Here is a 16,689-nt window from a genome sequence, read left to right as displayed (position 1 = left end):
TTTTGTTACAAAACAACCCGGCATGCCCAAGACCCCAAGACCTCAATGAAGGACCACACCCCACATTTCTACAGAGGCCTGCCTTTGCCCCTGATCAACATGAAGAAGCTGGAAGATTCCAACCCACATTTCAATTGAAAGATTTTCCATCTCACAATGACGGGTGGGCTCTTCTGTAGCTAATTGAAGCGCTTGCTCTTTAGACATTTACAACAGGGGCGTGACTCGAAAGTCTGGACAACTTTCAGAGCCTGTTGCCATATAAAGAAACAACGACGACAACAACAATTCTAAGGAACCCCATTCATCCCATCCTTTTTCATTTAATCCTCTGTTAGCGACGACTGATCTCTCCGTTCTCCCTGAAAACCGAGTGATCCCCCATCCCCCTCCAAAAATCCTTCACCCTCACGTATAAATAATGACTGGTCTCTTACCACTTTAGGGCATGAATGGATTGGGTGGGGTAGTAATAGCTTGATGTAATCTCGTACCCAGATCCTACCGTCAAACAGTAATGTGAAAGATGTGGACGTCACCAAGCCAGACAACTATTGGTTCCGACAGTAGTTTATTTAACTTAGTTTAGTCATAGTCAATGTAATCTAAAAAGTTCGATTCTTACACAAATTACACTATTCAAAGTGCAAAAAAAGAAAAAAAAAGTGGGCAAGTGTTCTTTTGTCGTTGAACGATTTTTACTGAAGTATTCCATATGCTAATTCCAGGCGAAAAATTGTTCTTTGAAGATTAGTGATTTCTAATTAAATATTCCATATGCTGCCAAAATTTTTTTTGTTGTTGACTTTTTAAATACCTTGTGATCCCTGTGATGCGAAATTGATTGACCGTAAGAAGAAACCGCTCAGTGAAAGGGTGTCGCGAGCCCGAAAGAACAAAGGTACTTAGCCAGGTCTAACCTCTTGAGGACTGTGCCACGTAGCAAAGAACTTCATTCAATGGTGTTCTAAGTCACCTCACCAAAACAAGTCGACAAAGAAATTATAAAAAGCGGCTGAACAAAGATATACCAAGCACAAAAGAGCATTATGAGTCATCCAAGGTTAGCCCAAATATGTGCTTAAGAGCTATTTTCAACTGAGTGTCGAAATTAATCCACAATTGCTTTGTTTTTGCTTATTTCCCTCTGCGATTGGTCCAAAGAATTCGCCTTACTCTCTCAAACAATCAGAGATGGAAAGCTAAAACCAATTACGGCTTGGTCGGTCGCATTTTCCTGCGCTTTAGGCAGTTTAGGCGGTTTACTTTGAGTTCTTATTGTTTCTTAAATATGTTTTCCTCTCTTTTGAATGGCCGTGGTGATTACCATGGTTTTGGTTTACGGCACTCAATCAAAAAACGTTCTAACAATGACCTAGGAATTACCGTTAGTGACTATGGCTTCCACTTTTCAGATAATACCAGCTGAACTTTAAAGCGGGACAAAAGATCGCAAAAGTTCCAATAATGAAGGCTAAGAATCACAGATGATGCATAATTATGGTAATAAATATCTGTCAAAAAAATGGGCGAGAACAAGTAGAAATATAGCAAGAAAGTGAAGCATGTCACAAACTGGACAATCGGGTCTACCCAACCATTCTTCGCTTCTTTCACCCGAGGCTGGAGAATGTCGGTGTAAAAATACCATTATATCATCAGAAACATTTTCTTTTGGAAATATATTATCCTGAGCCGTTCTAATTGCTGAAAGATCTAAACTTGGCCCGGCCTTACTATTCTGAGGCCTTCTTAAACTCTAATATGTAAAAAGAAGCAATTTTTACATTTTGAGTATTAACATCGCATTGTACCATACAGCCCGGCTAAGTAGACTTTAATGTAGGATATATGCATTAGTTGTTGGACCAAGTAGGGCAACTTTATTTTTTACCCAGCCATTGTTTAGGCCTAATCAGGAGCTTTTGACGCTCGGTACCACTCTTTCGCAGACCAAACTTTTCTAGACTATTACGTCACGTATCCCTCTTCATACCAAAGTGGGCGTCAATGAAACAGAGTATTTATTCTTTTAGTAAACCACTCAGGTAAAAAAAAAAAAAAACTAAAAAACTTTGCTCTCCTTGTCATAATTTAGAAACAAAATTTCGCTAAAAGATTTTAAAAATCACATTCACGATTGTTATTGAATATTAGCAAGAAAAAAAAATTACTCTTGATATTGGGGAACCCTCTGTCGAAGAGCTGGGTGATATTTAAAGTTTTCATAATTATTTTAGTTTTCTTATACCATCTGACAGCAAGAGAGGCTGTTTTTAGCTTCTAAACAGAGCAGCGTGTTTGGATGTCACAAGTTCCGAGTAGGTGCATCGCATTTTATCAATCTGACGATTAGTTAGTCCATGGATAGTATAAGGAACTTATGAAAAGACTCCTTCACGGATGTTGTTTAGCCATGTCACGCAGAGAGAGCGTGTTGCGTGACGTGGAGGAGCAGAAGACTATGCTGCGAGGAGAGTTTTAATTGGCAGAGCAGTGAAATTGGGCAGCGAATGTTACAAGGTCCTCATATTCCTACAGAGTGCCACTAGACATATTTTAGCGCCATCAACCGAGTATTGTACATAAGTTTCGATTTCCGGAGATGGCGCCAGCTTAAATACAGTACAATATAACGTGTTTTTAAGAGGATAAACTCTCCGGAAAAATTACTGATACAGATTAAGTCTGAGAGTTTACCAAGTAATAATTTGGTGTTAGCTTACATTGGGAGAGGGATTGCAGTGCTCTTAGTTAAGTCGTTAAAAAATCGAGTGAATATTATTCTTTGGTAGAGTAAATTACTTGAACACGAGTACACTGCGTGATTTGCAGACGCGAGTGATGTTTGGGAACTCTTCGTTATTGCACGAGACATAAGCGAGATAAATTTGAAAACACTTCAGTCATCACAAGTGACCATCAATCACGAAGTATGCGAGTAGTTTATACGATTTCTAGCCTTTTAAAATTTTCTACGAAAAAGAACTTTGAAACGCTGCTTTTGATGCACACACTTATCGAAACACTTTCCGACAGTTCAAAAAAATGCTTTCTTTGTAAACCGATGATTTTCCATAATCGTGAAGGGCAGACCTAAGGTCAATTTGGTTTTGGTAGTATTTTGAAAGCTTAATTCTTTTTAGATAATTCGATACGGAAATTCTGTATTACACTCTATGGCCTTCTTCTGCATTCGTTATTGACCAATAAGGAAAGAGATATTTGGTTGAGCATGTGATATAGAAGAAATCATTATTCCGCACCCAATATCACTTATCGCTCAGCAACGAGTTTTCATGATCAAATTTGATCTACAAACCCGCCCAAAAGCCTATTTTTATCTTCTTGTAGCTAACAATTTTTTCTTTAATCATCCACTCTTTCAAAAGTTTCATTAAATTGAATTGACCTTTTGGCGGGTCGGTTATGAAGTGATATTAGATTTCTTTTTCCGGCTTTAAGTGCTTAATATTAGTCACGTACTGGCTAATTTTCAAGTTTCCTTTCCCCTTTTAGCCGTGTGAATTCCTTTGCGGTCCTTATCGATTCTATAGGACTGGTTGTTTAGTCAAAGAATCACCCTCAGGAAGAAATCTCCTGCGTTTTCCGGCTGAAAACTCCTCTCACCAGTCCCCCTCCGTCGACGTCTATTTCAATACCTATTTCAGTACCACGTGCGTAGCACATTCTGGCCTCGAGCTGTCGTTAATGTGTTCCTGACCTGAAAGATATAATGAGGAAAGAGAGGAAAAAAAATTTTGGCACAATTTTACAAGTTCGATTAAGCTTAACTAAGAAGGTCTTTGTAAAAATTAAGTCTATCGCAGTGGTAGAGTCGTCTGTGATCTGCACGAGAACCCTCAGGCGTTTACGATGTACGTGCTAAGAATTACTTATCAAACGTAGCCAAACTCTGCATGAAGGCTGGAGTGCAAAATTTGTTAGGTGTGGAAATCACACCATCAATGCACGTGATGATCAACGTGCAGAAGACAAAAAAAGAATTAGAAAATAATATTAGACAAAAAATAAACATAACAACTAATCACAGATTGAACAATCTCTGATAGACTTCTAGACAACTTCGCGAGTTGCTAATGACAAATTTGCGTCAGAAAATAGCAAACACACTATTATGATGACTTCTCGAGATAATTTTTGCCGAAAACCTGGAAATTTTGTCGAAAAGCCCTGCGCCACGTTGTACGGATTTAAAAGCGAGACGATTCTTTTCTGGTGGTAACCTACGAAACATGCGCTCCGCACGACCTTTACATGTGACGCTCTGAAGAGAATGAGCCTTACAATAGTTCAGCTTAAAGATAGAATGGAGTAATATCATATGGGGGAAATGTATATTAAGCTTTTCAGAGGGATCAAAACGTTAGAGAATATTATCACACTAAGACTGAAAAGAGGGTTTTCTGTGTCACGAAAGAATATTTTGTCCATCAACAGTTTATATTTTTGTCAGCGGGGGTTCGGAAATGTACTCACGATTGACGTTCCCCACGTCAATGTTCAAGAACCGTAAACTTGTCCCAGACACTTGACGCATAATTAATATTGTCCTCTTTCCACAGAGAAAACTGTCATTGGACGATCTGTTGTCTTATATAATTTATTCGTCCAGCTTCCACTACATAAGAAGTAGCTTGACTAATCTGAGTCGCATTTGCCTTGCAAAAGTCCTTTACTTCAGATAGCAAGCAACCATGGTAGGTTGGGGTTACGAAAAAGAGAATGGTAAGTTAAACACTTTGGCGATCATAACAATTTTGTTTCGTGTTTGCAAAAAACAAACGTTCTCCACGTAGGAGATGATAAAGTTGCAGCGCGATCCAAGTAATCGTGAATTTTATTTCCTTCTAGCTTCCGATCCTACGTAAATAAACACAATTTCAAATTTTTCGTCGACAGGTCCCGCACACTGGCACAAAGATTGTCCGATAGCTAATGGTAAGAATCAATCGCCGATCGATTTAATCACCGGTGAAGCGAAGTACGACTCTGGTCTGAAGCCCTTGACTGCGAAGTATACTCCGTTTAGTGACGCTAAGTTTTTGAACAACGGCCATTCCGTGCAGTTCCAACCGAGTCCTGGAAATCCATCAGGTAAACAATCATCCATTAACATATGTACATGGGTAAATTTCTGTTTGAACATGGAACAAGCTAATTTGCAAACCACAAAGCAGAAAACAAAGCGGCTCTCATTTTCGAATAGCAAATATAGAGACAGGAAGACTGATGCAGATGGCAAAATTGATGGCTCTAGGCATCGGATTAAAAGATAGAAAGGAAAACTTCGTCTTAACTTTGGATCCTTCTCAGTTAAAGTCGGGAGTGTGTTTTTATTTGTTTAGTCTCCCTAACAATATTGCACTTGAGTCGTTCTTCTGCGTGAATTTTCTTTCTTCAAAAAAACAACCCAGAATATTTTTTTCAAGCAATCGTTATTTTCTACCTAGAGAAATATTTTTGTGAGTTAGTTCGCATCTGTTAAACGAGGAGAAGATCCGTGCGTGATTGGTATTGATGAAAATGCCTTGAGCTCGTTAGGCACTTTTTTGCGACCGTCCTGGCAGTGTGTGATGAAAGCCGACGCGTATTATTTATTTGGTCACACCCCAAGCACACCCATGTCTCCATTCCGTCTCGTCCCAATCCAACCGTTGTTATGTTTTAAGCGATAGTGTCGTCCCAAAAACTTATCTCGTTATTTCCCCGCACGAAAAAGGCTATTGGCAGCGATAAGGAAATGTCTGAACGCACCAACCATCGAATGAATTTAAATTAAGAACAATAATAACGGTCCTTAAACGCTTCATATTGCATATAATTACTTAAGGATATTTATTCACGAAACAAGGAGTACTTCAGATGCACAATATGTCTTACGTAATTGCACTCTTGCACAAAAAATTAATGACAAAAGCTTTCTTACATCTCGAACAAAGCGAATATTGAAATTACTGTCAGGAAGCACTCGATTAGTCTATTTATGAGCTTATGGCAATTTTTGGCTCCGAACAAATATCAAACAAACAGTTCAAACGACGTAGTTTTTTCTCTTCAGACCCTCGATAGTATATAGTTCACCAAGGCTCGTTTTGAGTACCCAATACAGTAATTTGTTCTGGATGGTGACACTGAGACGACGCCAACTTCAATTAAAACAGTTCGCTTCAATTCACAAACCCGTAGAAATGAAAGGAGGGTTGTTTTGTTTCTAGAGTGGTCAACAAATAAAAAAAGCAATAAATAATATTACCATAAATTATTACATGTAATGTTTTATTCATCATTAGTCTTAGAGAGGCAACGTGTTGCTCAGTTATGTAATATTCCTGCACCTGATGTTCACATGTTAAAATATTTTCTTTTCTTCTTCTACTTCTTTTTTTTTCCAACTGCAAGCATTAAAACACAAAATAAAAGAAAAAAATATATATATATTGAAATGCTACCATGTCTTGTTCACTTCCACACAGAGAACAGATTTGTATTATGAGAATTGTATTTTAGGATTGTATTGGATAAGTATTGTCAAGCTGCCTAATTCATTTAGACTTCTCAAAATACAATGTTTATTTATCACTAGTCTTATAGAGGCAACGTGTTGTTCACTTATGTAATATTCCTGCACCTGATGTTCACATGTTAAAATATTTTCTTTTCTTCTTCTTTCTTTTTTTTTTATTTTAATTTTTTAATTTTTATTTTTTTCCTGCAAGCATTGAAATGCTACCATGACTTGTTCACTGCGACACAGAAAAACAGATTTGTACTGTTGGAATTGTGTTTTAGGATTGTATTAGATGAGTATTATTTAGCTGCTTAATTTATTTAAACTTTTCAAAATATACTTAATTACATTGCTCTAATATCATTCAGTTGTCATGGCATTTGTCCAAAGTTGATATTAGTTTTAACACTTTTTGGCATCAGAACTAACTGGAGGAATGTTGACTGCAAAGTACAACTTTGAGCAATTTCATTTTCACTGGGGTGGCAATGATGCCGAGGGCTCAGAACACAGAGTAGATGGAAAGATGTACCCAGCCGAGGTAAAAGAAATGTAGTAATATTACAGACCCTGAGGTGAAATTTTGATAATTTTTCATCACATAAGTGTCAGAACATTTTTTTTGTTTTTGTTTTTTCATTTTACTTGTAAAAATATCAATAATTACACAACCTTTTACACCCTTGTATTCCCCGTCAGCTGTATACTGAACTATAAGGCTTTTAGAGTATTGAAGGAATATTACTTCCATTTTCTTGTCACATAATCTGAGTTAGCTGTTGCTTCTTATGTGTTATAAAATCATATAAAATTGGAAAAAATAACTTTAGTTAACACCTGCACAAGTAAGGTAGAGCAGTTGGACAATCCCATGTCCACAACATATTTCTACATGACTGGACAGTGTTGAAAAAAATTTGTCTGTGGGGGAGATGGTGGGGAAGGGAAGACTCCCTCTTTTTGTCTCAATAGGTACTGGTATGTGACTCCCAACAGGAATTAGTCCTTGGGGTGTAAAATTTCACTATTTTGAAATTTCTCAACTCTCTGAACTTCCTTGAAAGGAATTAGAACACTGACAGTCTTAATTTTCATGACTAAAAATCTTTTTCTTTGAATCAAAACCTTAAACATTTTGTCTTAATATTTTTTGCAGTTACATTTTGTTCACTGGAATTCAACTTGTCCCAGTTTCAAGGATGCTGTTGGCTCTGGCGGCCCAAATGGTTTATGTGTGTTAGGATTCTTCTTGAAGGTACTTTTTTTCAGTGTTCTTTATTTGGAATGGTGTTCTGACTGCATCAGAAAATTTATCTTAGGTTGGTGTTGCCCTTTGTAGGTTGGAGCAGAAAATGCAGCCCTGAAACCAATCATAGACTTACTTCCTCAAGTGAAAGATCCTGTAAGTATTCTGACCTTCTAAAACTTTCTGTTCTTAACCTTTGGCCCCTAAGAGTAACTAGCATGTAGTTCCTTCTTACAATATTACCCCAGAACCACGCTTAAAGGTCACAAAACTACAGGAAATCATCACCAACCAGAGAAGCTCTCAACTGTTATACAAATTCTCCTTGGAAATGCATAAAGAACAGTATGGGGAATTTGCTTTCTGATGTTCAGGTGTAAAAAGGTTAAGTTTTAGGTTATATTTCTGCTCTTTTCTTGAGTTTGGTCTTTGATTGTTCTGAGAAGGGGGTGAGTGTAGGCATATTTCCTGAATAGTGGCTAGTAATCATGTCTAGTTAAGTTTATGCTCATCATTTAGATACAGTAAGCTATTTTAGAGAGAAAAATAAACTGATTTAAAACATTCTTTTAGGGAACCTCTGTCACAGTGCCTGGGAAGTATGATATGCAGGCTATTTTGCCAGCAAGTAAGTCCTGATTCTTAATCTCACAAATTTTAGTCACTTATTCCCGTTAAAACATTTGATTTTTATATTAATACAACCTGACACATTCATTATTTTGCAGCCCTCACAGATTATTATACCTACGATGGTTCCCTTACCACTCCCCCTCTGGCTGAATGCGTCAAATGGATTGTATTTAAGAAACCTCTTGAAGTGTCTAAAGCCCAGGTATGTACCATTCATTCTTCAGATTCTATGAAAAGAAAAAAAAAGTTTTTTAAATTGTTCGTATAATCAGGTTATGTTAACTATCAGATCAATATATTGCATCATTCAAACAATTGGTGGCCTTGTTTAGCTTATCAATCAACCCTGAGCTGTTCATGGGCCAATAAAAAACTTGGTTTGTCAAATTGATGGTTAGTGGCTTATCAGCTGGTTTTCAGTGATGTCTTGACATCCTGATAGCAGGCAGAAGGCAGACATCTCAACTGATATAAAGACAAACTATTGTAAGCTTTAGTGCGGGCCTTCTATTGGTGGAAATTTGACTGAATATCACTGAACATATCAACCTCTAGTTCAAATGATTCATTTATGGTCAAATGTGTAAGTATGTGAGTATGTCAGCCAAACCTTGGACATAAAGACATTCAACTTCCCTCTGAAAAAAGGGAACAATAATTTTAAAAAATCAAAATGACTAATGTAGGTGAAGACCAATTTAATGTGGGGAAATCCACATCAGTGGATACTTAGGGGACTGTCACCAGTGTCTTCTTAATGTAAGATTTCCACTAATAAATATTCTGGTAAATTATCCAGTGTGTATAGTAAATATGAGCACACCTGGTTGAAAAAAAGGCCAGCATATGAAAGGATACTGGTACTGGTAAATAAATTGATTGATAAAAAGGAGATGGAAACTAATTTCTTTTGTTGCTCCCTGAAGGAAAGTTAAAAATATCTAGGCAGCTTGAGCAGTTTTTTACATTCATCTCTTGTATTCCTCTATTTAGATGGATGCATTCAGATCCGTGATGAATCGTGATGGAAAGCCAATGGTTGGAAATTATCGCCCACCTTGTCCCTTACATGAGCGTGCAGTCAAGACTTCTTTTAAGTAAAAGACCCAGCCTAGCTGGGCAGTGTGTCTGAGTGCTAAGAGTATTAATGTAATAATGTAGGAATAGTTTTTGGGAATCCATGACATTCATTAGCACAAATGGGTCAAAGGATGACATTCTCTTTTTTTCTTAGCATTCCATGAAATACATGTATTATTCTGTAGTGCAGTTAATTTTCATTGAAAAACTCAAATACATAGGCTGTTGTAGGAATTCCAAACTGCATGTTAAACTGTGCTTATTTTTTGTTTTTGGCTTGGACTAGACTAATTTATTAGTGTGAGTGATTTATTTATAGTGCAGGAACAAATAAAGCCATTGTTTGAAATAATTTTTGTCAGTGACTGATTTTCCATGTTTAGTTTTTAACTTGGGAGGGAGGAATGATCTAAAATGCAAAGAAAGAAACATCAACACAAGGGTATTGTTTGATTCAACACCATAGTTGCAGTGCCAAATTGGAAGGAAATGTGTGAAAGATGGTGCAGAGAATTAAAATTTAGATCAAGGGAGTGGAAGAGTACAACCATTAAATCCTTAACTCTGTAACTCCTAAGAGTGACAGGCATCCAATTTCTCCTTACCATATCACAGCTGAATCAAATATTAAGGTCAGGAGAATAAAGGAGCTGATCACCAACAAGAGAAGCTCTTGATTTTTTGACAAATTCTCTGTCAGCATTTTAGGAAATGTTTAGAGAACAGTATGGAGAATATGCATACTGATTTTAGGGTGTAAAGGGTAAAGAGTGACTAGCATCTACTTACCCCATGGTAAGGCTGCTAAATCAACACTCTGGTCATTAGATTAAAGGAAATGATCACCATTTCAATCTTGAAGTTCTTGACTGTCAAACAAATTCTCCAAGTCAGTACGACAGCAAATGTTGCTGAAGTCGGGGTGTGAAGGATTCAGTATCAGACTTGCTTTATGACTTTAACAAGGAAAAGTTACATTGGAACATTAATAAGTATAGTTTTAAACTAAGGTTAGCTCCTACTGATGAGCTTAAATTCTTTAGCCTCCAATTAATCATTCCCTATTTCAATGATGCCCGGAATATGTTTAACGATGACTTAGGTTATCATGTTATAGGTTTTCTTTAAAAATCAGTTGAAACAACGATGGCCAAGAATAATGTGAAAAATCCAAAAGGTTTCTTTTTTCTTTGTTGGGAGCTTTGAAAAAATAGGGTGAGCAGAAAATGGAACGTACCCGAAAAAGCCACACCTGTACTTGGCAGTGCCTGTCACAGACTGATGAAAGCGAGCAACATGGTTCTTGTGACTTTACAGTATCCTGTGCAAACACGGTTATACTTTCCAGCCTCATGGTTTCTTGCTCCGTTACCTACGTTGTCTGTGTACAGCCGCCACCGCCCCCCTCCCCTCCTTCTACTTTCTACCCTTACGTATATTTTCTTTTGAGAGTAGGGGGCAGTTTTACGGCAACTGTAGATCCTCGTCGAGGGTGACCGGAAGTGCGCGAAGCAGCGAGTTCATGTTTATTACGTCGAGAGGTTACTAAGTAATTTCGTCACAGCTCAATATGGCGGACAGCTCTCGAGGTAAAACGTAACTTTGTCGTCTCACTTACCTTTTCTTCAACGGGATAAGGAGCCGAACGCTTTACGAAAATTTATTAACATGGCGTTAGTAAAAAGGGGGGATCAGTTGAGTGTTAGTACGGTGCAACAATCTACCACAGAATCGAAAGGAAAAGGTCATGTCAAAGTACTTGATGAAGAAACTTACGTTCAGGTGAGTGCCTTTAGAAAGGTTTACACCGTCATGTCATTCGTTTGTATTATTGGGAAAAAGCTAAGTACTAATCTGAAATAAAGCCTTGGGCCTAATCTATTTTTTTGTGATCATTTGCTTTTATCAAAGAACTTTGTGCATCATGAAGTACACTGTATATTGCAGTATGAAAATCTTGCCACTGAGACTTTTAAAGAAAAGGGCCCCCTGATAGTATAATCAGTAGAGTCCATCTGAACATATGACCTATCTCAAAGGGTTTATGCTTGAGACATCGGCTTTGAAACGCTTAACAGTGCTCAATTTGCGTTATCAACTCAGTCGATAGTACTAAATTACCCTATTTCAATTTGACACGAAAAGGTTTCCAATCAATTGAGTATGATTTTATGTATATCAGATACACAAAAAGTTGTTTTTTTCTCTTTACAGTCTTTGAACAAAATCATTCAACGGGACTTCTTCCCTGAGCTTTCAAAACTCAGAGCACAGCATGAGTACCTTGATGCCGTTGAACATAATGACATGGAAAAGTTACGTGAAATTTCAGCCAGATATCAAGTGACACAAACACCAGGTGGTTCATTGGGTGAGTACAAATGAAAGTACTGAATGCAATTTTTTTGTGGTAATGCACATGAACTATTTTGGGCTTCAAGATAATTTGATTTTATCAACTGGGTTGATAATGTAAATTGGCCTCCGTAAAGATTTTTTAGAGCTGACATTTTGAGTATTAGCCTGTTCTCAGAGTGGATATTAATCACAATTCCTCTGCTTGCTCTTACAAAGGGCAGGTGCTGGAATGGTCAGCTTCAGAAACTCTTTACAGAGCTTATTGTACATTATCAACTCACTCGATAAAAGTAAACTATGTTCTTATACCCCCCGCTGATGCATTATTTTGAGCCTCCATCACTATATCAGTTAATGTATGAAACAAAAACAGGGGGGGTAGCATAAGAGTGGACTGTTGGCTAATAGTGAGATGTGATCATCTGTCCTGGAAGTAACTGTTGTTTACTGAAAGTGACCTTTGTTTTGAACAATAGAAATAGTAGAAGTCATCCTCAGAGACAGTTACTTAATATCTGATGATGGCTTTTCTTTCATTTTAGAAGTGTCAGGTATACTCTTATCCAAACATTCATATAACAACACAACAGTTGTAATGACTTTTACCATAAGTGGCTGCAGATGTTGTAATAGGTGGCAGTGCCCAGAGAGGGGCTGTAAAGTGAAACCTAATAATGATAGCCTGCTTCAGGCTAAGTAGAGATTGGTTAGAGGTCTTGAAAGTGGTGGTAGACTCTGAAAGTAACATATTATGGCAAAAACAAAACATTGATTTTCATTAGACCAGATTAACTATTTTACAGTTTGCATGTATTTAAAGGAGGTTGTTTCTTTTTTTACTTTCAGCTACACCAGCTACATTTGACACTCCCAGTACTATTCAAGGAACACCAGCACCCTCAGGTACAATGACATCAGATAACAGCGAGACTAGTGGTGCTCCGACAGGAAATCACTTAGCAGGTGACAAGTCAGAGAGTAAGAAACAGGATTCCGACTTATCACTAGACAAGTTTCTTGTAAAGAACACCAGTGAAGATAATGCTTCCTTTGAACAGATCATGGACACTGCTGCCCAAAAACACAGAGAAAAATATAAGTGGCTATATGAGAAAGAACTAGAACAGAAAGAGAGGAGAGAGAAAACTCTTGCTTTACCAGCTCCTGAAAATGGTGATCAATTCAAAAATGAGGAGAGACCATCAATGATTGAGACATGGAATTACACCAACAAAAATGCTCTGATGTATTACCCTGATGGCGTTGAGCTTTCTGTTACTGAGAAAATAGAGGGAAAGTTTACTAAAAGACAGCAAATACAGCATGAAAACAGTAGATTTAAAAGGGATCCATTTCCTAATGATTCTTGTGATAATAAGTTGGCTGCTGCTGCTGAAGCAGCAAGTCGTCTAGCTGCAAAACAAGGCAAAGTTGGAGTAGATGGGCAGATCCAAGGTGCTGGTGAAACTCCACGAGTGAATGGGTATGGTTTTGTTGCCACACCCTCACCTGCTCCAGGTAATTGAATTTTTTTTTTTACGGAGGCTTAGCACCTTTTACCAAGGTCATTTATTATGTAAAAACAAACAAAAACAAAACACCTGACAAATAATGATTGAGGAAGCAAATTATTAACTCGAGCCAAATCTGACTGAGATTATCATGTCTTATCATGGTTTGGTATAACAGCAAGCAAGTAAGTATGTGATAAAAGGTTTTTTTTAAAGGCAAAAATTACAATATTACACATTATAGACAAGTTTTTGAGTTATTGGAGAGTGAAGATGTAGTGGAGAGAATTTTTGACTGGTTGACACAGGTAAAGTATGTTTCCTGTAACCAGAAATGACTCTGTATAGTACTTACACAAAACAACAGCCTACAAGCTGAGCTATTTTTTTTCAGTTCTGGAAAATTTTAGGGGGTTTGTCTTATTGCCAAAAGTTTTTGAAAAATGTATCCCTTGAATCATCAAAATTGAAAATTTTCACAAAGTTTCTTAATTGGCCTATAGTCAACTCATTTTCATAAAATGATAAACACCTGTTCTAAATGAAAACAGAAAAAGGTTTTTTTGTCTCTTGTTTTATTAAGAGAACAATTCTTGTGCATAAGAATTCCAGAATACTTTGATGGTACTTTGGTTTCATGCAGGTGTAGATGCATCACCGCTAATGACTTGGGGCAGCATTGAAGGAACTCCTTTCCGATTGGATGGAGGTGATACACCAATAACTGCCACCCCTGGCCCAACCTTTAAAATGCCAGAACCTAAAAAAAGGGACCAGTTAGGACTGGCCCTGGCTGACAAAGTCAACAGAAAACATCGTCAGAAAAGAAGAGATGCTTTAGCCAGGGCAACAGCATTGATTGGCAGGTGGGGAGATGATGTAGTGAATGGTAAAAAAAGCTAAACAATTTAAGACAGAATATTATTCCTGACAGGGCCATGCTGTGGTATAATTTTTTCACTTTACTTTAAAAATTTACAAACCATTTTTTTTTTTCTATGTTGTTGATTTATTATCATTATCCTCCTTTACTCTTTAACATGTTCTCTATACTGTTTTCCATACCTTTCCTAAGATGCTTTTGTGGAGAATTTGTTTAACAATCAAGAGCCTTTTAGATGGTGATCTTGTCCTTTTATTCTTGTGATCTTAATGTTTGATTAAGGGTTTATATTCTAAGGATAAATTAGATGCAAGTCACTCTTAAGAGTTATAGGCTTATGGAGGTGAACTGAAACAAATCCCTGCACAGCAATAATACTATGATTGGAGAGCTGTGCTCTCCTGTTACTAAGTGTTTTAAACTTTGTTATGCAGGAGTCCAAAACATATGAACACTGTGGATCGTTTAGGGCAAATGTCACCTGCTGCGCAAAGGCTGGCCTCACAAAGACTTGGAATCAGAACAGGAACTGACAAATCATTACGTGCAAGTTATACACCATCGCCATCATATCCACGATCAGCCAGCTCTACCCCTGTTCATGTTCAGCAGTCCACCCCTGCAACACCAAAGGATCACAGTTCCACACCAACACAGAGTGCATCACTTACAGACAACCTCCTGAAGTTGCCAAAGCACTGACTTCTTCAGTGCCTTATGTACCATATCGACCCTTTACACACTTACATCAGTATGCATATTCTCCATACTGTTCTCTTTGGATTCCTCATGGTACTTACAAAGAGAATGTAACAGTCAAGAGCTTCTTGAATTGGCTGCTGTTTCTTTTATTTTCATTATACTGTTGGGAGAAATTAGATGCTTATCACTCGTAGGGTGTAAAGGGTTAATGACAGCCTGTTGTCAACAATACCAAGTGACAGTTCAAAGATTGTGAAATGTTTTGAACAGAAAATTCTAACCAGGTTTACTAGACTCCTGGGAATTTGTTACATTGCTGCTTTTTCTTGGCCTCTCAACACACTTACCTCATTAGGAAAGCAAATATAGGAGCCTTGCCTTTTTCATGGGTGAGATGATGGACTGAAGAAAATTAAAGAATTATTGCAAGCTAGAAGCATTAATGCAAACTACCTTACCTTAGTTATGAAAAAGAAGCCCAAAGTATTTATAAAATGAACATCAGGCACTTTGACTGTTTGTATTTGTAAAATATTTGTTGTGTCCATGTCTATTGTGTAGTCATCCAAATTTGGCAAAACCCACAAAAAATGTTGTTTCCCCTCCTATTCCCTTCTTCAAATCTAAGGTATTATTTACAACTAAAATGCAAACTTTTGACATATTGTATTGAACAGCCAACAATAACTGGAAAATGTGATGGTTTGACCTCAAACCAAGTTTTTTTAATGCCTGTAACCATGGTTGTGGTCTTATTCTCATCTGTATTGTTGAAGTACTTTAAATACAGAGTCCTCTTGCCCTGAAACTCTCAAGATTTTAACATCAATACTGTGTACTGTCTGGAGCCTTCAAGAGGCTAATTTTGAAGTGAATTGTATTGTGTAATTGATTCTCCTTCTTCTCAAAAGCTTTCCGTTTGAACATGTGTTGCTATTGTTTGGGAAAATTCATTTATGGTCACTCAAGAGTAAAAAGCATTAGTAGACAGAGTCCATATAAGCCGAGTGCTTAATATGCAGCCTAAGGTTACCTTTCCAAGAACTTCCTGTCAACTTTAACCCCTTTCTACAAACAATAACATAGTACTAAGAAAGTTCCCCAGACAGACAGCATTCCATTGCAACACAATTGATTATCAGATAGCCAGCAGCCAATGTATTCCATTGAGGTTTTAGGAAACCAAGTTCTTCTTTTACTTTCATCACTTGAAAAGATCATCAACGTAGACATGAATGATTGAAGATATCCAGAATAGATAATAGTCACGTAATAACAAAAAAAATTACTGTCTCGCCCCCCCACCAAAAAGAAAAATAACACGAACAGAGATCAATAGCTATGCACAGCTAAATTATAAATAATTCTCCATACAACCATAGTAGAAAGTTTCAGAATATGTGTACTAAACATCACACCAATCACAACATTTCATGGCACTTCACTTTTATTAACTCACAAATAACTATTTTTGATGTAGCTGAAATATATATATATATATATATATATACACACACATAAAAGACTTCATAAAGCTGTGGATTTGTACAGTTCTAGCACACAAAAGGTCTCACAGTGTTGAAAGAACATCAGGGACACAGTTGTGTCACTCTTAAGCTTAGTCACCATTTTGACATCAAGTACAATGTATTGTTAAACAAATGCACCACAACATGGAATCCATAAGATAATTATGTTGCTGATTTTGCAACTCTATTACTTAGCAAATCCTTATTTTTACATT

The 16,689-nt window shown here is 37.2% G+C and overlaps 2 protein-coding genes and 1 long non-coding RNA gene across 3 annotated transcripts; 2 read left to right on the top strand and 1 right to left on the bottom strand.

Annotated features, from left to right (window-relative positions):
• Positions 1–4,589: 4,589 nt before the first annotated feature.
• On the top strand, positions 4,590–9,843 carry LOC131776032 (carbonic anhydrase 2-like). The gene is made up of 8 exons (XM_059092175.2): positions 4,590–4,749; positions 4,924–5,118; positions 6,955–7,073; positions 7,689–7,787; positions 7,872–7,934; positions 8,352–8,406; positions 8,507–8,613; positions 9,405–9,843. Exons 1-8 carry the CDS (start codon positions 4,719–4,721, stop codon positions 9,510–9,512), a joined length of 777 nt encoding a protein of 258 aa, XP_058948158.2. The 5' UTR covers positions 4,590–4,718; the 3' UTR covers positions 9,513–9,843.
• Positions 8,506–10,984, bottom strand: LOC136279045 (uncharacterized). Its single transcript, XR_010716676.1, has 3 exons — positions 10,729–10,984; positions 10,281–10,360; positions 8,506–8,638 (listed from the first exon to the last, which is right to left on the bottom strand). It is a non-coding gene; the product is annotated as an uncharacterized lncRNA (long non-coding RNA).
• Positions 10,985–11,058: 74 nt separating this feature from the next.
• On the top strand, positions 11,059–15,805 carry LOC131776035 (splicing factor ESS-2 homolog). Its single transcript, XM_059092177.2, has 5 exons — positions 11,059–11,273; positions 11,706–11,862; positions 12,696–13,367; positions 14,004–14,226; positions 14,678–15,805. Exons 1-5 carry the CDS (start codon positions 11,160–11,162, stop codon positions 14,943–14,945), a joined length of 1,434 nt encoding a protein of 477 aa, XP_058948160.2. The 5' UTR covers positions 11,059–11,159; the 3' UTR covers positions 14,946–15,805.
• Positions 15,806–16,689: the final 884 nt, after the last annotated feature.

Source organism: Pocillopora verrucosa, chromosome 2 (genome assembly GCF_036669915.1).
Source record: "Pocillopora verrucosa isolate sample1 chromosome 2, ASM3666991v2, whole genome shotgun sequence".
Lineage (NCBI taxonomy): Eukaryota > Metazoa > Cnidaria > Anthozoa > Scleractinia > Pocilloporidae > Pocillopora > Pocillopora verrucosa.
Note: the sequence above shows the minus strand (reverse complement) of the source record. Positions and strands in the feature narration are given on the sequence as shown.